This window comes from Myotis yumanensis, unplaced genomic scaffold (genome assembly GCF_028538775.1).
Source record: "Myotis yumanensis isolate MYYU_CA2020_CCGP unplaced genomic scaffold, mMyoYum1.0.hap1 SCAF_1, whole genome shotgun sequence".
Lineage (NCBI taxonomy): Eukaryota > Metazoa > Chordata > Mammalia > Chiroptera > Vespertilionidae > Myotis > Myotis yumanensis.
Genome location: NW_027223752.1, coordinates 38,577,267 through 38,600,048, shown reverse-complemented (window position 1 = coordinate 38,600,048; position 22,782 = coordinate 38,577,267). Strand labels below are relative to the sequence as shown.

At 37.1% G+C, this 22,782-nt stretch overlaps 1 protein-coding gene across 1 annotated transcript in view; it reads right to left on the bottom strand.

The window, feature by feature from the left end:
• The window catches only part of KCNH5 (potassium voltage-gated channel subfamily H member 5), a 255,555-nt gene that overhangs the window by 219,011 nt on the left and 13,762 nt on the right, over positions 1-22,782 (bottom strand). The window contains exons 2-4 of the mRNA XM_070418754.1: positions 18,767-18,890; positions 8,342-8,448; positions 3,653-3,781 (exon numbers count right to left, since the gene is read on the bottom strand). Coding sequence (XP_070274855.1) covers positions 3,653-3,781; positions 8,342-8,448; positions 18,767-18,890 — 360 coding nt within the window. The remainder of the gene's footprint in view (positions 1-3,652; positions 3,782-8,341; positions 8,449-18,766; positions 18,891-22,782) is intronic.

Here is a 22,782-nt window from a genome sequence, read left to right as displayed (position 1 = left end):
CTCACATGAATAATAGAAAGTTACTCATATACACCATTCATAGTTACCTGTGCAATACTTTTTTCAGCAATCTGTTATGTACTTGAAAAGTGTGTAGGAGTCTCAAAATAAACGTCTATTCAAAATAAGCTCTTCCTCTAAAAATTCTGGCACTAGAGATAGTTGAATCCTTTCCACAATGGGGTCATATTTTTCCTATAGAATCTAATTTGCATGTCTATCAAGCACTTAGTTCAAAATCAAGTGATCTGTGTTGTCTGGAGTTTATTCATTTTTTGTAAGAATGGATTATGCATTTTAAGAGATTGTACCTGACAAAGAACTCTGTGATTCTGATGTGCAAATGCAGAGATGAAGGTGGAGGCAGGAAAATGGAGACACATTAATTTGAAAAATAAAATGTAACCCTTAATATTAACACCCTTTCCCCCAATGTCATCAGAAAATGCTGCTAACTTTCATTTTCCATAGATAGGCTACAAAGTTACTGACACCACCTTTAATGTTCAGCAGATCAAAACTGTGAGAAAGTATTATACTCATTTTGGCCAACATTAGCTGTGCCATGACATCACTTGGTGTAAATTAGAGAAAACAATAGGTATCATCAGCTCTTAGTTGTAGGTTCTTCATAGACATTCCCTTCTCAAGTTGATGAAGTTCCTCTCCATTCCTACTTCACTAAGAGTTTTTATCATGAATGGGTGTTGGGTTTTGTCAAATGCTTTTTCTATGCAAATTGATATGATCATATTACATTTCTTCTTTAGCCTGTTGATATAGTGAATTACAATGATTGATTTTTAAATGTTGAACCAGCTTTGCATATGTGGACTAAACCCCACTTGGTCATTGTGTGTAATTCTTTTAATACATTGTTGTATTCTCTTTTGTTGAGATTTCTGCATCTATATTCATGAGAAATATTGGTCTGTAATTTTCCTTTCTTATATTATCTTTTTCTGAGTTTGGTGTGAGGGTAGTGCTGGCCTCATAGAATGAGAAGAGGTCTCACTACTTCTATTTTCTGGAAGAGACTATGAATTTGACAGTAACACCATCTGCACCAGGTATTTTCTTGTTTTGGAAGTTTATTAATTTATTTAATAGCTATAGGACAATTCATGTTATTGCCCCTAGTGTGAGTTCTGATAGTTTGCATCTTCAAGGAATTGTCCCATTTTAACTAAATTACCAATGTGGTGGCTGTAGAGTTGTTTGAAGTATTTTTTTAATCTTTATTGCTGAAAGTATTACATATGCCCTCGTTCTTCCCCAACCTAGCTGCACCCCCCACACACCCATTTTTTTTGCAGTGCTTTAATGTCCATGGATGGCTCTTCTTTAATTTCTGATATTATTAATTTGTGCCTTCTCCATTTTTCAGGTTAGCCTAGCTAGAGGTTTGTTAACTTTAATAACCTCTTCAAAGAATCAGCTTTGGATTGTAGTGATTTTCTCTAATGTTTTTCTGTTTTCTATTTCATTGATTTCTGCTCTAAGATTTATTTACTGTCTTCAGCTTGTTTTGACTTAAGTTGCTCTTCTTTGGCTTCCTTTTCCAAGGAGGAAGCTTAGGTCATTAATTTTATATCTTTCTACTTTTCTAATATTTGCATACAATGTTATAAATTTCCCTCTAAGCACCACGTTTGTTGCATACCTCATATTTGATAAGTTGTGTTTTATTTTCCTTTAGTTCAAAATATTTTTCTGATTTATTTTAAGGCTTCTTCTTTGACCCATGGTCTATTTAAAAATGTATTAATTTCCAAACATTTGAAATTTTCTAGCTATCTTTCTGTTACTGATTTCTCACTTAATTCCATTGTCGTCTAAGAATATACTTTGTAAGATTTCTACTCTTTTAAATTTATCAAGGTATGTTTTATGGCCAGAATGGGATCTACCTAATGAACACTCCATTTAAGCTTGAGAAGAACAGGTATTCTGCTGCTATTGGATGAAGAACTTTGAATTTTCAAACAAACAAATGAGCATAATTAGAAAATTATTCCATTAGAAGACTAATATATTAGAAATACATTTGGCCCTAACCGGTTTGGCTCAGTGGATAGAGTGTCAGCCTGTGGATTCAAGGGTCCCAGGTTCGATTCCGGCCAAGGGCATGTACCTTGGTTGCGGGCACATCCCCAGTAAGGAGTGTGCAGGAGGCAGCTGATTGATGTTTCTCTCCCATCAATGTTTCTAACTCTCTATCCCTCTCTCTTTCTTTCTGTAAAAAAGTCAATAAAAATTTTTTTTAAAAAAAGAAATAACATTTGAATTTATCCTAAACTTCCTAGACACTGGGTATATGAGTAAAGGCATAGGGATAGGTAGGACAGCTCCAAATGTGAATGCTTTATTCATTCTTTCAGGAGATGATTTAATACACACATTTTCAGAAATTCAACAGAGGATTGATTTATATCATGCTTTAAATGATTTGCACATTGTAAAATATTCCTTGCAATTTGATGCTAACCAGAAACTGAGCAGCTATAGTAATATACATGTGATTTTATCTGCAGGAAATAAGAGCAATGCAATTTCTCTACAATTATGATTACAGTTGGAAAGATTAAAGCTTTTATGCCAATTTTTTTAAGACATAAGAAAAGGCAATGTTTGCCAAATGCAAAAAGGAAGACATTTAATTTTTAGTCTTCTAAGAGATTATTAAACACATTGCATAAAAGCTTTTCCTAAGGGTTTCTTAAATTCTTCATTTATTACACCAATTTCTAATTTAAACATAATTGAAGAGAATAAAATGAGAGCAAAGGGAGTAAAATCCCATGCCACTGACTACTGTTTTCTATAGCAGTCTCTCTGAATATAGTCAATAAGATTCCGATGAGAATGTTTTCATTTTCTAGCCACTCTCTTGATAACAAAATTATTATTTACATAATCTAGCAACATCTATCCAAGAGAATCTACAACGACCCAGTTTTTAAAAGGTGAAAAGTAACCCTAGCCAGTTTGGTTCAGTGGATAAAATGTCAGCCTGTGGGCTGAAGGGTCCCACAGGGTTCAATTCCTGTCAAGGGCACATGTCTGGGTATCAGGCTAAATCCCCAGTAGGGGGCGTGCAGGAGGCAGCAGATCAATGATTCTCTCTCATCATTGATGTTTCTATCTCTCTCTCTCTCTCCATCTCCCTTCCTCTCTGAAATCAACAAAAATATATTTTAAAAAAAATAAATAAAAGGTGAAAAGTAACCTGAAAAAGTCAATTAATCAAACTCTAATCAATTTAGCAAAAATTAATCAACGGTGTTCCAGTAAGATTTCACCCAAGTCATCCCACAAGTTATAATTTTTGTTTCTAAAACTCACCGTGTTAAAAGTTGCTGAAACTCCCCTTACATCAATCCTAAATTAATAATGTTCTGAGAAATCTCTTCTTTATGTCTTTTTTCAATTCCCCTTATTATAATTTAAGTAACTATTATCTCAACTTGCTATTTCCATTCAAAAATATGATTGAAAATGATCCAGACAATGACTAGTATGAATGTGTAAGAGTCATGGAGTACAATTTTATTTTTGAGTTCAACCAATAGATTTTGTTAAAATAATAATAACAATAATATATTTAAAAGACAGCCTAATTCTTAAGTGTAGTAATTCCTTTGAAAATTACCTTTTGTTGAATCATCCTCTATTGGCTGTTTGAACAATGTAATATCCTTGAAAGTGCATAGGAACAAGACCACCTTTTCATGTTCATTTCTTATTGGTGCAATTTGCATATAAAACCAAACAGGAGTTCCTGAAAGAGAAAGAAAGGACAACAGAGTGTGGCAAAGCCTCAGCAATGACTTGGTCTCCTGCCTTTCCTCTTCCTTCAGCTGCCAACTGCTATGCCAGGAATTAGCACCAATACAATAGTATTTTAACTGCTAAAAAGGATTCAAGAAAACTTTAATTTTGTATCAACTACCAGTTGCTCAAAAATTAACAAACAGAAGGAAATAGCTAAAAAACATACATGCGTGGGGAAGGCCTGGGATGGGGCAGGAGTTGGGTGGAGGGGGGCAAAAAGGGAGAAAATGGGAGACATCTGTAATACTGTCAACAATAAAAATAATTACATTAAATTAAATAATTTAAAAGGACATATATGCATATACCATGGACACAGGTAATAATTTGGTAAAAGCCAAGGTATGGGGTAGGCAGGGGAGGGTAGAAGTGGGCAAAGGGGGAGAAGAGGACTTCTGCAATAATGTCAACACTAAAAAATTTTTAATAAAAGAATAATGATAATAATAATAAATTTATACACATATTTTTCAACACAAAATATCAAAACTTGAAAGTAAAGCCCAGGGTGTCATTTCACAACGCGGGAGCACAAAGGCAATCTCGCTACTGAAGTGACACAAGCACTGCTGCTCTGGCCAGCTTCCTTTAGATCGTCTCACCAAGTGTGGCCACTCCCAGGGGCTTCTCTTTGTCACTTTGAGAAGTGCTTCCACTTGACTTCAACAGTATACCTGATGCTCTGGTAAGTATTCCTCTGGGAAGAACATCTGAAATGCTGGGATAGACTTCTAAGATAGCTCGATGGCTTTGACTGTACCCCCACATCAGAGACACTAAGGCTGGTGTACGCAGAGCTCTACCTGACGCCTCTAAAACAACGTTAAAGGGGGGAAAGTTATCCCCAGCCCTTGAGAGACTCGGGTGTCTTTATGAGCCACTGCTTCCTACCTCCCTCCCTCAAAGCAGGAGGCTGGACTCTCACCAGGTTGTTCAAACAGTGGCTCTTGCAGACCACGGAGGACAGTTTCGTGCTTAAGTTCTGGACCAATCAGAACTGGCATTATGTCAAATAAATATCTGAAGATAAGAGAAATGACTTCAAAGGTGTAATTATCCATTAAACAATAAAACACTGAAGGAATGTTCCATCAGAATCAAAAAGACTTATTTTCCATCATGTTAGCTCTAAGCCACAGTGCAGTAAAGCCTCCCCAAATATTCTGCCTTAAAGACATGAAAGCCTTTGTCAGGTGTGAGGTGAAGTACAGGTGAACTGTGCAGCTATAAATAGTATCTAGGTGAGACTTGATAGCCTGTTGGTGGCTACCAATGAAAACCAAATAAGAAGCGCCACCATACTGTGGCCAAAGAAAAGAAAAAAGAAAAAAAATCAACCACATAATAATGTCACCATAAAAGGGAGTTTGCCATTTAGACAAGAAGTTCAAGAAGTCAGAGAATCTCCCAGCTAGTTAGAGTCCCAGGTTTAATGCCGTCAGGCATATACCTCAGTTACAGGCTCAGTTGTGGCACCTGCAGGAAGGAAGCAAGCAATCGATGTGTCTCCCACCCATGTTTCTCTGTCTCTCCTCCTCTCTTCCACTCTCTCTAAAAATCAGTGAAAAAAAATCCTCGGGTGAGAATTAACAAACAAACAAAAAGAAGTCAGAGAATTAAAGAGAGGAGATTTCTATGGGAATACTCGGTTTAGACAACCAGGTTCTTTGCAACACCAGGAGGCCTATGAAAAGACGTGGTCCCTTCCAAAATGACTACAGGATGAGGCAGGGATCTCAGAAACAATTACACCATCTTCCAGAGAGGCTTGTTCTTTGTTTTCTGATTCTGATTTTACACAATGTGTCCGGGAACTGTGAGTGATAAGCAGTTTTACAAATCACCAGCCCCAGACGCCAGAGACACGTGGCCTATGGCTGTTACAACACAGTGAGCTTGCAGCAGCAGGGTCATAAACAAAGGGAAAGGGGCATTGAGCATAAGCTGATTTCCAAGGTCTGTTGGAAATCTGAACAGAAAGAGATGATGTTACAGCTCATATCTATGAAAACAGCAACAATTCAAATTGTGGTATAGAGTCAGAGCTATTTTTTTAAATTGCTTTCAGATATCATGGTGGACTTTTTTCAAGTTGAAGTACAGGTCATACTTCTGCAAGCAGGCTGAGTACTTGCTGAGTGGTTGTTGAAATATCCATATTCTGAATTTGACGGGGGTATCTGGGAGGGCCAAGCAGAGAGGCCCGTAGCTGCTGGAAGGTCAAGGCAGAGCCCTGGCATTGATTATTGGGAATGAACCCAGATATCACAGCTCTGCCCTTTGTGTAAGAGCCATTTTCAGTCATCATCTCAGAGCCACTTTTTCTTTTTCAACAGTAGAAACAGCCCCCTGCTAATCAGAGCCATGGGCCTAAAGAATAGAGGTTGCAAACTGAAATGTCAATCGTGACACATGTTAAATAGGATACCTCAATCTCCTCACTGGCAAAATGGTGTTTAACCTAATTATTTAATGAAAGTAATGGGAGGTGTTGGCATTCAGGCATCCCCAAAGCCGTTTTCTACAGACATGTGACTTTTCCTTTTAACATTTTTAAAAGTCACACGAATACACTCTTTTCAGCTGATATTCAAAAGCTTCAGCTAACTATTTACAAGATTTTTTTAAAGCTGCTTTTAAGTATAGTAGAACTCCATTATAGTACATGGGTAATATCTTTCCTTCATATTAAAGGGGAAAAACTCAATGCATATGCTGCACAGATGAGAGGAGCTTTAATCTACAGTGCTATGGGCTCTGTCTCTTATTAGCTCTAAGCAGAAATCTAAACATACATAGATACTTATCTGAAAAGAACCAGACAGGCCTGAACAAAGGTCAGCTAATTATTTCAAGCCATTAAAGTAAAGCAAACTATCTAAACCACCTCAAAAGGAGACGTTTGGAAATGCAAAATTCGATTCATTGATCGCATGATTTAAAGGATATAAACAAACAGGATTTCCACTAAGGTATTTTTGAGAAACTCAGAAACTATGAACTTGCCTCTGATGTTTCAAAATCAGGCAAAGATCTGTTTATTTTGCTTAAATGTCAGAATGAAATAATATGAAATATTCTTAAATGATTTGCTAAACTTGAGACATATCTAAGTCATTTAAGGGATAACAGTACTATATGAAAATGAAAGGGGATTGGGGCATAAGAATCTACTATGAATTGTCAATATGTATTTGGACCTGGTGGAAAAAAAAAAAGAACAGAAAACACCTGACATTTCTCTTGACGAGGACAGAGCTGATCATTCACAATGGATTGTTTTCTAGGTGACAAGCCAACAGACATTTGGGTATGATTTCAGAGAAATACCCCTCAGCCTTGATTCTAAAATGAAATATAAGATGTTAAGACATTCCCTAGGTAAAATCACTAAAGACTAATGTTCCATTACCAATGCACTACTGTGCTGTGGTTATCCCTATGCTGGTCTGTTAATTAAAAAAGAGAAACCTAAGTTGAGTTCCAAATAGTCCACAGAGAACAAATGTTTGAGGTAAAGTGGAGAGAATAAATTATGCTCCACAAGATCCAACAGACACTGAGCATGGAGCAAGTATTTCCTGTTGCAGTTAGAATGTGTCCCAAGCTGCATATATTTCCACTGAAGATGATCATTGGCTTTGCTATCATATACTATTAACACTAAATAAATGAATCCATCCTGTGAAGTGACTGTTCATTTTAAAACAGAAAAATCAATTTGCAAAAGTAGCAAAAAGGAATAAAAGTAAATAACTATTCAAAGAAAATGAATTAGAAGGGAGTCTTGGCTGACGAATGTCCTAGTCGGTTTTTTGTTTGGTTGGCTTGTTCCTCCAAACTCTGGTGGAGAGTCCAGACCATGATGTCTTGTGTGATTAGAGAATAGATAGCTGAGCACTCACAAAGCTCATCCTAGAGAATAGCTCGCAAAATATACCAGATGTGAATGGCCTGTTCTAAAGGTATAATAATAATAATAATAAATAATGGTTTAAAAAATAAAATAATGACTACTTCCACTAGTTACACACAAAAGAGCTTGAGTCCAGCAAAAGGCTATATTAGCAGATTCACCTCAAGTAGATAGCCTATATTCACATGTTACCTATGTATTTATAGAATGGTAATCAGATATCCAATGATGCTAATCACCTTTTTCCTTAACCCTACAAAAAAAATGAATAAATTTCTGTCATTTTAAATTCCTGTCACATAACTATAAAATCATAATCATGAGTATTCATTACAAAACATTTGCCACCATACACACACACACACACACACACACACACACACACATCTAAAATGCACCATGCTTTTCCTCCATTCCTCAACAGGTTGCTTTTCATAGCCAGAATCAATTATTAATTTTCCTATCTAATTTTACTTGCCAAGAGAAGGAACAAAGTTTTATATTCTCTCTACACTATAGCTCAACTACTACTTACCAAAAAACAACATTAATAAAGAGTTGGCACACCTTATTGATAATTTAGATACCTACTGTTTTTCTTGTACAGAAGAACTTCAAAGCAGTTTGACTCGTAGTTGTCAAAAGTTTGCCTGACTTTCTCAATGGTCTTCTTGTCAGTCAATTCCCCGTACATAAAACTGGGGGGAAACAATCCATTTCAGTTGTGTGTTGCTTGTAAAATGCTACATAAAATCATACCATTGTCTTTGTTACAAAACATAATGTTGCTCCCACAAAGTGAACTAAAATATTTATACCATATTTTTGTCATTATTGTTAAATTTGTTGCTAAAAGCTAGCATTAGAAGTTATTCCAAACTTACAGAAAGAGAGCAAAAAGCAATCCTCGCTTTACACAGCTCATATACGTACAGATTTGTATTACTACGGTGTAGTTAAAGAACATCAGTTTCCCAATAGCACCATTCATATTTCAGTTACTAAGGAATGTTAACTGAAAAATCGCATAAAGTTTAGACTTTAATGTTCGCTCTTCAGTCTACAAATCACTGGTGAATAACAGATAACGCATCATAATCGGTGACCAATCACCTCGATTTTTCAAAACTGTGCATTGGTCACTGTGCATCTGTTATTCAATTCACACACAGAAGCAGAGCACGTTAGATATGTTGCCTCCTCGTTTCTCAATGATAAATCCACATGACATTTTATAAAAATGGAAATTGAAAGCAGGAATTAGCCATCAAATATTAAAGTCCATCAAGAAGTGAAAATCATAATGCTGAAAGTGAATTTGGATCAAACATAAACAAGGTTAGAGAAGAAAAAGATGAATGTGGGAATGTTGACATTATTGCCATTGAGAGAATCTAGATATGCAGCCAGAGGAACTGAGTGAAGGCGAACTTACCAACATAAATCACAAAAGTGATTGGGATGAAAGGATCAAGGGTTCCCAGAGAAAGTGATGCAAATTAAAAATGAAAGAAAGAAAGGGAGGAAGGGAGGGAGGGAGGAAGGGAGGGAGGGAGGGAGGGAGGAAGGCTTCACATTAAAGAAACTCAGGAGATAGTTCACAATAGTGTCCATGGGAGAAAAAGGGAGTTAAAGTTGATTTAAACTTAAAAAGGATTATTAACATTTGCAAAGAGTTAGGAAAAAAATGCTCTCTTTATGTCGTGAGTTATATTACAAGTGATAGGTTTTACAAAGAAATGAAACACTTTAATTTAATGTTCTGAATCATAGTATACTAAATATTACTTTTCCAATTACTTTTATGTCTATGTATTTATAACCAATAGAAAGAGAGTTTTCAATGTTTTGACACTGTTAAAGGTCATAGAACAATCATAATTTTTCCATTGAGTATTAAGATAGTATTACATCATTTCAGCTTTCAGTCTTTTTTATCTCCTGTGTACAATGAAACATGAAAAGTTCATATTACACATACAACTATGGCTAATTGGAGGAAAACTGAAGGAGGCATATATAATTATTATGGTTAAAGAAACATAGAAAACAGATTAAAGAGTGAACTTCTATATCCCACAAAATTGTCCTAATATTTGAAATTATCTATTTTTCTAAAAGAAATTCACCAAAAGTCTGATAATCTATAAAAACAGAATTTAGCCAAGGACTACAAGCCTCTAAAACTCTGTTCCCAGTGCTTTCACAATCATCAGTTGTTCATCTGGTTTTAGATACACAGTTAACATAATTGTCTAGATCATTTCTTCCAACAGGAAGGAATCTGTGAGCTACTACTAGATACCTTGAATACGTTTTTGAAAACTCAAGTATATCTTTATGATTGTTTTTGTTCCAGTTTTCAATGACTTAGCCTGTTGGCCAGAGGCAAATCCAAGTGTGGTAGGCCTGAAGCTTATACAATTTTAGGGCCACCTTTAAGGAAAGGAAAAATATATAAAACAAAATTAGGCACAGAACCTTAAACAACACCCACTCACGGGAGGGGCCCCTGAAGTTTAAGATTCATTATCCTCATGGGAAAACTGCCCCTGAATATATCAATCTGGGAAATTTACAACTTGAAAAGCAATTTGTTAGCAAGATCCATCAAAGACTGGCAGGATTCAATAGCAATGCCATATCTCTAGAAATGAGAAGTAACTCAGGCCAATCTCACGGTAACACTAACCTACACAACTAGAATTTAAGAAACTAAGAAATGAAAGGAAGTAGATGTAGCAGACCAAAAAATTGCCCTGGCAATTTTCATCCTGAATTTTCAATTATAATATTTCTATCTTTTATTTTTAAAAGATATTTTAGTGTTGTTATGACAGTAAAATAAATGAGAATCTCATAATAAAATAACAGACTCTAACTCCTTAATCTCACAGCTGGACTAACAAAGGAAATTTCAGTGCCTGCCTATAAGATGGCATTGAAAAGCCACTGCTCCTGCCTAAAGCCTGGGTTTCAGCTCATGTGAGTCTTATGAAAATCTCCTGAAGACATTATAATTAAATTAGAATACCTCAGTTAAAAAGTCCCACCCTCCAAAATTAAAACATCAGTTTAATACTGTCAATAATATTTTTACAGACAGGTGAACCTTTCAATCAACCAGTTTTTTAAATAGTAATAATGATAATTGACTGTTTTTAATCTAAAAACTCTTTAATATAAAGAAAACATTAAGAACAAAAAATAATTATTAAGCTAACTAAATGTTTGTGGTCTTAAGAAACATAAAAGAAAAACCATTTTACTCCTACTACTAAATGTCAGGGTTCTATAGTTCAATAAACCAAAACACAATATTCACAACTGGTCACCAGAAAAACTTGGAAAGAAATTTGAATATTATAATTGAAAATGCAGGATGAAAATAGGATAATAATTTGAAAAATAAACTCTAACAGGATTGAAAATTAAGGTACAACTTAAAAAAAGATTGTTTTGAAAATTGATGTAATAATACCACTTACAACACACATTTGATTCAGCTAAAAATCTGAAGAGAAAATGCAAACCAGCAATTTTTCAAGTAAACTATGAAAATTCCATAATATATTCTTCATCATTTTAGCCCTCCCAATGCTAAAATCTCCTATCCTAAGAATGCAAAGGCATTTTAAGAAAACAATCCCACACTATTACAATCTGAATACTTTTTTTGAGTCTTTTGACTCTTATGTTGTTCCACTGATATTATAAATGGCTTCTACAACTGCACTGTTTATTTTATTGGAGGGGAAAATGCAACGCACAGAAGCGATCTATCTCTGCTGTAACACTGAGCAGTAGAAATATAATAGAAGCACTGCACTTGCAGGACTATGGTTCACATGAAAGGGATAGAACCCCTCTGATTCTTCACTTCCTCATCAGTAAAATGATAATGTTAACTCAACTCAGAGAGTGAGGTCAAAAAGCGTAATGCACATGAAGTTGCCAGTTAGAATGTGTGGTACAATGGCTGAGCGATTACTGGAATGCTTCTAATGAGTGGGGTTAGAAGGCCACTCCAGCCCCAACCACCCTCCCTTGTGTCCCTACAATTCTAGAATGGGATTGGGCCACACCTGCTAATGGGCAAGGTCACTGAGTCTTAAAGGGGATGCACATCATTTTGTGTCTTCTTTTTTTTTGCTAACCCATGAGGCTGAAGCATAAACTCACCCAGGACCTGCTCCTGGATTATCTGGCCACTTCTCTTGCCACACAACTAAGTGGTGGTAAGATCTGGTCTTGAAAGTAAGGAAGAAATTTTCCTCCGGCCTGGCCTAACCCATATCCAGCTTGCCTAAGCAGGTGTCAATATATCTTTCATGTATATTCTGTCCTAGGAAACTTCTGGGGTCAGGTGACTTCGGTTTATAGCAGCATTTACTATTTATTCTTGGATGCCTTGTTCTGCCATCAAAATCTCACAAATAAGCCTCATTATGAGAACTCACAGTAAGAATGGCTATAATGTTAGACTTTCAAGGGGCAAAGGAACTTCCAAACTAAAAAAGAATGTACAACCTCATCATGAGTTCTGCCATCTAGCTCAATCTGTTAATGACTGAACAATGTTCCTGAACTAAAATACCACATTCAGACACCACTAGAAAATAATATTACTACAGTGTGTGTAGTTCACAGGCAAGCAAATGCTTCATCACAGATGATTGGCTTAATGCAGTTAGCTGGCAAATGTGGTCCTCAGCTCAGAACCAGCCACAACAGTGAAATCATCACCAAGTTAATGGAGGACGGGCTGAGATCTATAGCCCAGGGGTCAAAAAGAAGCCTGCGAGGGAGAGTAGAAGGAGAATTTAAAAACAAATAAGAACACAGCTCTCAGAAATAATTTTGGAATAAACCAAAGCATTATTTTGTATCATAGATTGTAACCAAAATGTTTCACAGCCCATTAAGTTCTATGGGTTTAGAAGGATTCAGATAGTCATTAAGAGTCGACCCATGACATGTAATTGAGGGAAGGTAGGGATAGCCCTGGACATCTCTAACTCTTGGAGCATGAGCATGACTGAGGCCCCTGGCTCTCCAACGCTTCCCCTCGGTGCCACTGTGTGCAAAGCAGAGTCCGCAGCCAAATGGAACCAGACTGACTGAGATCCATCATGTGTAATGTGCTCATATTGGCTGAGATTATCTTGTGTTAATAAAACTACCTTTGAAATACATCCAATAAAGTGTCTCTTAATACCTCTGCTTCTTTCTCTAATTTGATGCATGGACAAAGAATTATTAGTGGGCCCTTCGAGGAAAAAAAAATGATTTTGAAAGCACCTATCTACTCCAATCCTCCCCACCTACATGATTGCTCTTCTCACCCTTCTATCCTAAAAACAACAACAGATGGGCCTTTAAAGTTTCAGGTTAATAAAAGATTAAAATGCTGATGTGGTTTCTACCTAGCCTGTGATAGTGTGTCTCGAATGTCAGGGTTTCCTAGGGCTCATGAAGTAAGATCATATGCTTTAGATCCATTCCCCCAAAACCTACAATCTCCATTATACATGCAATATGTTTTGTGTCCTTCAATAAACATCCAAATAATCCAAAGGCTTGAAATGGAATTATTACACAATAAAATGGGCTAGACTTTAAATTCTAGGAACCCTAAAGTGTCATGAGAATTTTTTAAATTTTAGTTATGAGACAGTACATAGCATACATCATATGTATCAAAATAGAAATTTAGATGCTACTATGAAGTACAAGGATGTAGGGAAACTGAAACCCTCACTCATCGCTGGTGAGTTTGGAAACAGAAGGCCACTTGACAGCAATCTGGATTTAATGTACAAATCCTATATACAGTCTACTATCCAGTGATTCTATTTCTGGACAAAGACAGACAACTTCTCACGTGGGGCCACAAGAAGATGTGTATGAGGATGTCTATCTCCAAGTAGTTTGAGACAGCAAAATGTCAAAAGTTGGGGTTCATGACTAATAAAATAGATCAATAAAATTAAGGCTATGAAGACACAGGAGCACTACACAACAAACATAATGAAATAGGATAGCATATATAGCAACATAAAAAAAAATCTCAAAAACACGCTTGCCAATGTGGCTCAGTGATTAGAGTGTCAGTCTGCAAACCTGAGGATCTCAGGTTCAATTCCCAGTAAAGAGCACGTCTCTCTCACATCAATATTTTGCTCTCTCCTCTCTCTCTCTCTCCCCTTTGCCCCTCCCTCACACTCTCTCTAAAAATCAATGGAAAAAATATCCTCACTCTTCCAATGAGGATAAAAAAATTCCCAAAAACATAATGTTGAGTGAAAAAAGTAAGAAACTATAAATCTTATTGCACAGTATGAATTGCGTGGGTCTTAAAAACAAGCACAAAGCAACAACATTTAAGAATACACATATTTAATAAACAAATAGAAGACAGATTAGAAAGACATACAATAAACACACTTTGAATAACTGTAAAAGAGGACAAGGGATGTGATTAAAGGGAAAAAAAATAAAAGAAAATTTAATAAAATGGAGAACTTCCCAGAGAGAGTATAATGATAATATTGAGACAAACTGAAGAGTGTGTTTCATTAGATTTTGTGCATCTGGTCTAATGGGGGAAGGGTTGGAAAGAAAAAAAAATAAGAAAACAAAAATAATACATATTAGCCTCTTCATATTGTAAAATTACAAATTGCTTTTGTTATTTTCCCATAAAACATTTCATATTTGAACAATTAAACAATAAAACCTGAAATCTTTACCCAGTTACTACTTTAATCCATCTAATGCAAGTTGTATATAGAGATGATTCTTTTCTTTCCAGAATACAAAGTGTCATATTTCTTCTACACAAACTGACACTCACGGATTTGTAGTTTCTTATTCTTATATCATTCATAATGATAATCAATAAAAGTCTTTGAATTATTTATAAGGTTATCCTCATTGTCAAATTATTTATCTCTATATTCAATTGGAATTCAGTTATTCCAAAACTCTACAATAACTTTTAGCCATTAACACTGCAGTTCTAAACGTGTATATAATTTTCTTCTTTCCTCCTTCTGTTTCCTCTGACTCATATTCAAAGGCTTTCATAGATTTACACAGGGAATAAAAAATAAAAAGCGATATGGCCTGGCCAGTGGTTGAGTGTTGACCCATGAACCAGGAGGTCATGGTTTGATTCCCGGTCAGGGCACATGCCCAGGTTTTGGGCTCAATCCCCAGTAGGGCGCATGCAGGAGGCAGCGGATCAATGTTGATGTTTCTATCTCTCTCTCTCCCTCTCCTTTCCTCTCTCTCTCTGAAAATCAATAAAAACATACTATTTTAAAAAAGAATATTAACATTTTGAAAATAGTCTCTAAAAATAGTGAACAGAGCTTGAGGCAAGACATCTTCCCACAATGAAAAATGAAAAAGCATAACATAATCCAAAGCTCTCTGCTCCCTCGCCCACCTTAAATACCGTAACGCTTGGGATGAAATACAATGAATAAAAGCATGTTATATGGAGGCATGTGAGGTCTAGGTTGGGGTTTATTGCAAAACAAGCCAATCTAATTCAACAAATGCTGACACAAAACACTGAGCTGTGTCCTGCTGTGCATGCAAAAGTGAGCAAGATGGAATCCTTACTTTTGACGCATTTATAATCTGGCACTGGTGCTAGCAAGGAAAAAACAATTCTTTTAGAAGATAAAATATGCTAATACTGTATAATATCCCAGCATTTTTAAGTGAAATTTCTGTAGAAAAAATTGCACCTGCCAAAGAAAACAGGCTGGGGATGGGGGGCCGGGGGGGGGGGGGGGCAGGTGTGGAGGCATAGATACATGGGAAGCATGGACTTCACAATAGATCCACATAGAACAACAAAAGTGACAACAGAAACAGTAGCAATAAAAACCCAAGGGAAAAGGAAATCTAGTTAGTTTAAGGCCAGATGATAATGCCACATGATGAACTAATGGGAGTCATAGGAGGGAAACCATATCTTGTTGAGAAAATCGTAAATACCTTCAGGCACCTGAAATAGGCATGGGTATGATGATGGGATGTCTAAAGTCCAAGAAGAGGAAATGGGTATGGGAGCATCTATATTCCCTAGAATTTTCTATGGAGCCTGTTCCACAGGTAACATCTAGCATAAAACTAACCTTTTTCTACCCTAAACCCTTCTAAGACATAAGGGAGACAGATGTTCAATACAAACCTTAACCTCCCAGAAGTTACAACACACACCTTAGCAAAATTGCTAGCCCAAGAGCTAATATCTACCCAACAGATAAAAAAGGCACAAAAGTCATCAGTACTACTGAGTTTTTCAATAAGGGGCCATAGTTTTTCATCAGCCTGTTTACCCATTTCATACCAGAGAGTGAAGATTTGATATGAGAACGATTTAATAGAGAAAAAAGAAGACGGTTCAACAGATTATTTCTCAAATCTTGATAAAAATCAGAAACATCTGAGCTGACAGTAATTATCCCTGCCCCCCACACACCCACCCTGGGTGATTCTGGTTCAATAGGTTTGAGGTGAGGTATGAGAATCTGTGTTTTGTAAAACCTCTCTAAGGGATTCCTATGTGCAGCCAGGTTTAGACTCATGGTATCAATGAAATCCTTGCCTTCTGTGAAGAAGCAGTATGAACAGGAGTGGGCAAAAGTAGGTTTATAATTGTTCGTTTGGAAAATGACATGCAGGTTATGGTTATTATAATAATAGCTTTATTAACTCAAAAGAAAGTCACAACTCAGTGAGTGACCATGGACAAATCGCATAACAAAACCACCTCAGTTTTCCTCTCTGAAAAACAAACGATTTGGAATAGAAAATAATTCAGATCACTCACAGTTCTAAAATAACACGATTTTGGTGCTTAGTTAAGTGAGATCTTTAAAGAGAAATTAGCTCAAGGGAAACACATCCCATCTCAGTATTGAAATATTGTGAAAAGTTGTCAGTTCTAAATTGGTTCCTTATATAGAATTTCCTTTTCTTTTTTATGATCTTTTTTGCAATACGCTCTTTAAGCTCACAGATATGGCATATTTTGAAAGAATTCTTATAAATACAAATGCCAGAATCTGTTTTACATAAGTCAAACAAAATAGCAATGGTACAATGTACCAACATTACAAAGTATGTATGATTTACACAGGGTCTAAGAACTTTATTTTGATGTTCTTTACGTGTTCATGAGCCATGTCCTACTTGATTGGGAATTGTTTCCCCTACTTTGTTCAAGACAGTTTTAGCGCCCATCAGTGCTTCCCTGAGGTAGGATGCTCCTTTGATCACTCGGCACTTCAGATAGTTCCTGGCTCATAATAGGTTGGCAAAAAATATTTATTGGATGAATTCATACATTCACATACATGCAAAAATCCTTCTCTCTGCAAAAGTTTTCACCAATGGCTCTTCAGCTGTATATTTCTACTGACAATTTAGTCTCCTTAATATTTTAATATAATTTTTACCCTATAGTTTTTACATGTGAGTAAATAGGTTTTGGTACCAATTCCAGTGCGTGTGGTACAAGTGGGAGGGTCTCCACACCAACAACAAGCAATTCTTGGGACACCAGCTGGGGGTCCTATGATTCAACTCAACCACAACACTATCTACCCTGAAATAGCTAGCATCAGATTCCACGGGTTAAAAGACAGCCCCCCATACACACACTCACACACATCAGGTGCCACTAGTCACAAGCCCTGGTTGTCACCTGTACTTCTAAGGACAGGCTATAAATCAGAGGTTCCCACAACCTCCTCCTTGGATTTGATTAACTTGCTAGAGCAGCACACAGAGCTCAGAGAAACATTTTACCTATTAGATTACTGGTTTATTTAAAAAGGATATAACTCAGGCAGAGCCAGATGAGAGAGATGCAAGGGGCAAGGTATGGAGAAAGAGTGAGGAACACACCACTCTCCCAGCACCTCCAGATATTCACCAATCAGAAAGCTCTCCAAACCTTGTCCTTTTGAATTTTTATGGAGGCCTCATGACTTAGTTTCCACTGATTAAATCATTGGCCACTGGCATTTGATCAACCTCCAACCCCTCTCTTAGATGATGGGGGTTGGGGATACTAAAAGTTACCTCCCTCTAGTCATGTGGTTGGTTCTCCTGGCACCCAGTCCTCAACCTCAGATTATCTAAGGGCTTTCCAATAGTCACCTTATTAACATAACAAAAGGCACCTTTATTGTTCTTAATGCCAAGCCTTTTAGGAGCTCTGTGCCAGGACTTAGGTTGAAGACCAAATGTATATTTATTATAAACTAGAGGTCCAGTGCACAAAATTCGTGCATGGGGGGAGAGGGGGCCCCCTTAGCCCAGCCTGCACCCTCTCCAATCCGGACCCCTTGGGGAATGTCATACATCCCTCTCACAATCTAGACCGCTGGCTCCTAACTGCTCACCTGCCTGCCTGCCTGATTACCCCTAACTGCCCCCCCCCCCCCCGCCAACCTGATCACCCCTAACTGCCTCTGCCTGCCAGCCTGATCGTCCCTAACTGCCCGCCCTCTGATGGCCTGGTTGCCGCCAACTGCCCCCCGCCCTCCGCTGGCCTTGTTGCTCCTTACTGCTCCCCCCCACCACCAGCCTAGTTACCCCCAACTGCTCCCCCTGCCGGCCTGATTGCTCCACACAGCCTGCTGTTCAGTCATTTGGTCATCACTAACCCCCCTGCCGACCTGGTCACCCACACAGCCTGCTGTTCAGTCATTTGGTCATCCCTCACCCAAGCCCCCTGCCAGCCTGGTTACCCCATGCAGCCTGCTGTTCAGTCGTTTGGTTGTCCTTCACTAACCCCCCTGCCGGCCTTGTCGCCCCATGCAGCCTGCTGTTGGGTCGTTACTGTTACTGTGATGGTGTTCCAGACAATTTGCATATTCCTCTATTATTAATATAGATCACTACGTCACTGTTTAAATCAGTTTAAACCTTTTAGCCATATTCAACATTAAACTTCAGAAAATGCTCCTGAGCTGTTCTATTACCTACCTGCAAGTGCTGCTTTTCTGCATGACGTCAGCTCGATGATACCCAGAGAGTTTGCAAAAACCGTCATTACTGTAAACTACAGGCCAATCCACAATCTGGGCATTTCCCAGTAAGAAACTCGATTCTGAAGAAGAAAAAAAAAAAGGAAGTTTTTAGCTTCATTTAGCAATGTACTTCTTTCAAGTAATCAAAAAAACAAATTCATAAAGATAGACAAATGCAATTATGGTTTTCTATGGTATAAATAATAAAACCTATTCTTGAAACTGACATAATGAGTTTAGCATGATCATCAAATGAGATCTGCAATAAATACAAGATCTGTATACAAACTAAAAACTTCATTGAACAGAAAAGCCAGTTTATGTAATACCTCTTTCTGTTCAAGTATACTCTAAGCTATGAAAACAAAGTATGGTTAATATTAAAAATGTTAATGACTGTAATAATTATACCTAAAAAACAGGTTAATGTATTAAGATTGGGGCTACAGTCACTTCTCCACAAATTGAGAATATTGGACTTGATAACAGAGGCAAACTTGGATGATTCCTCCAAAAATTCTATTAATATAATTTTGGACATGATGGAATAAATTTGATTAATCTTAAAAAGTCTAATTTAAAATAACATTGAAGAGTTCTTTTTTAAAATAAAATTATTTAAAGATGTTATTTTCAACCATATGGTACACAAAATTTGGTACATCTCTGATCTATTTTGCATAAAGAAGTGGTTTTCTTCATGTATAAAAATTAATATAAAAATAATACCTTTTGATATCAACCTTGATTAAAGGTCCAATAGTCTTAGGCAATAACTTTAGCAATATTTAGACTGAATTAAAATTAAAATAATATTAAGATATAAAAATGAAAAATATTTTAAAGTAAATATTTTAAAAGATTACAACTTTTAAAAGGAATACTTCACTTCAAAATACTCAAAATATCTACCTGAAATAAACTCTTTTGAACTTACATTCAGAGTAGTGTACTAAAAAGATAAATTAACTTATGAGTAGAGAACTTTAAGTTTAAATTCTGATTCACAGTTGGTCTTCATAAAAATCGCAATGCAATTCAACATTTACTAAGTAGCTGCTAAGTAAAGGGCACTATTCTGGGTCAGACAATTGGCTAGATCAAGACACCATACCCTTTACTCTCAAAACACTTACATATTCAGTAAAACAATTACGTGACAACCAATTACAATTTAGCAGAATAGATGCTAAATCAAGAAGTAAAGGACAAAATATGAAGGGAAATCTGTCTCAAGGCACTGAAAACCAAACAAAGGTAGGCAGAAACTGAAAAATACAAATCCTTGAATAAAAGGAGATACATTAAATGCGATATTCATTTAATTGTCCATTCCCCTGTGAGCACTTCCCAATTTGTACAATTCCTGAGTGAGAGATTTCAAGCAGAAAAGTCAAAGGTCATAATTTGGGGCTGTCAGAGCAGCTTAAAGTTAAGGAGAATGCTTTGACATAAAGAGCCATAAATCTATACATGAATTTACCTCAAATTCTTATCTGTTCATACACAGGATAAGACTACTAAGGAACTCAAGTCTAGAAATGACTAGAAGGCTAAGAAGCAGGCAGAAATTTCACAGCCTAACCAAGGCCACAAGACAAATTTCAGAGTTCATTCCTATCAAGCTAGAGAAGCTTTGTAAATTCCTCATTTAAGGAACTACAGTCATTTGGTCATCACTAACCCCCCTGCCGACCTGGTCACCCCACACAGCCTGCTGTTCAGTCATTTGGTCATCCCTCACTAAGCCCATTTAAGCCACAGAAGGCCATGCTTAGGAGTAGGAAAGAAGTCCCAGGATAAAGGTCTAAGTAAGATAAAAAATATAGACGAGTGAATCTCTCTCTCTCTCTCTCTCTCTCACTCTCTCTCTCTCTCTCTCTCTCTCTCTTTCTATCTCTATCTCTATCTCCTTCCCTCACATACACACACACACACACACACACACACACAGAGCTAAAATCATAATCAAGGTGACCCACCAATAATTTAACTATCTGCTAAAATAAAATGCACCCCTCTTCAGAGGAAAAATAATTAAATCAAAAATCTCTACAATGTGTCACCCTAACGGCCAGTATACAATTAAAAATTATAAGGCATACAAAAAATAAAAATTAAAAACCAGAGAACTATGACAACATTCAAGGGGGAAATAAGCAATAGAGTAAAGAGTTGATACTGGAAACAGAAATAATAAGATCCAGGCATCAGTATTTGTTCTGAAATCTTCTCCGGTGGTTCTTCTGCGTAGCCAGGGTGGAGAAGCTCTAATTTACTACCACAACAATTCCTAAATGCTGGCAGCCGCAAGAGAATCTTGGGATGAGCGTCAAAAATACAGATTGCTAAACTCTAATGCAGGCACGCTGAACAGACTCCCTCTGGGTAGAACACAAAAAAATACAGGCACGGAGGAAAGTCTCATGCTCAGCCAGCTTTGGAAAACTTTAATCTAGTACCTTGCTACTCAACGTGTGGACCTGTATCACCTGGGAGTTTATCAGCAATACAGAGTGTGGGACCCAACCCCACCTGAATTTAGCAAGACCATCAGGTGACCCCAAGCTCATAAATGCACTCATCTTGTGCATCCTTTCCTTCCTTTTTATAAATGGGGAAGCAGGCCAGGGAAGTTAAAGGAAGGACTCAGCGAACTTGGGAAAAGGGTGTGTGGTGAGGGAAACACCAGAACCAGGCCTCACTGTCTAAGACTTGGTATTGTATCCCGCTATATTTCCCAACTGCTGTCTAAGCTTTTGTTTTGCTAAATATAAAAGAAGCACTTCCTTTTTACAGTACTATTCCTTCAGACAATAAGAAAATAACCACATCAACTCAATACTTCTGCATATTATTTCCATTCCTAAAGGAGATCATATGCAAATGCTCAATAATTCGGCTGATAGAAATTTCTGGAAGAAGAGAAGTTATATGCAGTCAATGAAAGTCTGTGAATGTCTCTTTCCTGTCTACAACAATTCCAATAAAAGAATATTTTCCTTTGAGCTGCTCCAAAAATACCTGTATCTGACATGATTTGGACAGTTTTGTGGGTTTATTTTTGTTTTGCTTTTATGAAAACTGTGTGTTCCAATCCAGAAATTTCATGCACATTAACAATGGGGAGGAAGGTTAAATCTTTCTCCTCCTCCCTTTCCCACCCCGTCTTTGTTATGCAAATGGCCCCGGGGATATAATGCAGAACACTAGCACAGAGAAGTTTTAAGATATTTTAAGAAGTGCTAAGACATACAAAAGAATTCTAGAGTGCTGACAAAGAGACATGGAGTGCAGGTGAAGGGAAAGAACTCCACAAAAAGACACCGAAATACTAAACAAAACACTTTCACTCATTTACATTTTTCCCAAGGTCCCAGGCAGCTTCCTAGGAAAGTCAACTGGATTTTCCCACTGACTGTCCTCACTTAGTCCTACTTCAGGGGAGCACCAGCCAGAAATCATCACTCTTATTCCAAAAACCCTAAAGCCTGCACGGAGCCCCTCCAGCGGAGGGAAATGGAACCTGGCTCGAGGCTATATCAAGCTGCTCCCCCAGATCCCTGCTCCTCCAAGAGGGACTTAAGGGCAGGTGTTCAAGCTCCAAGTTACCCCAACCTCCACAATCCTCTGACTCAAAAAGCTACAAGATGCACATTCCAAAAATCAAGAAGAGAAATTTGAAGCTTAAAAGCAACACAATAAAATCCAGGTAGCAATAATCACTAACATTTTCTACAAGAGACTGGTGGAAGAGGGTATCTCGACAATGCTGACTGTCAAATATTCATTACAAAGTCAGGTTTTGGTTTGGGATTTTGGTTTTGTTTAACAACTTACTTTGCTTCTCAACTGAATGGGGCTCTTATTAAAATCTGAAGCTACGTTTTCTAATCCACGAGAACAAACTGACTAAGCTAATTGCCTGGCCTGGGATACTCTTTTCTGAGTGTCCGTAAGTAGAATCACCTC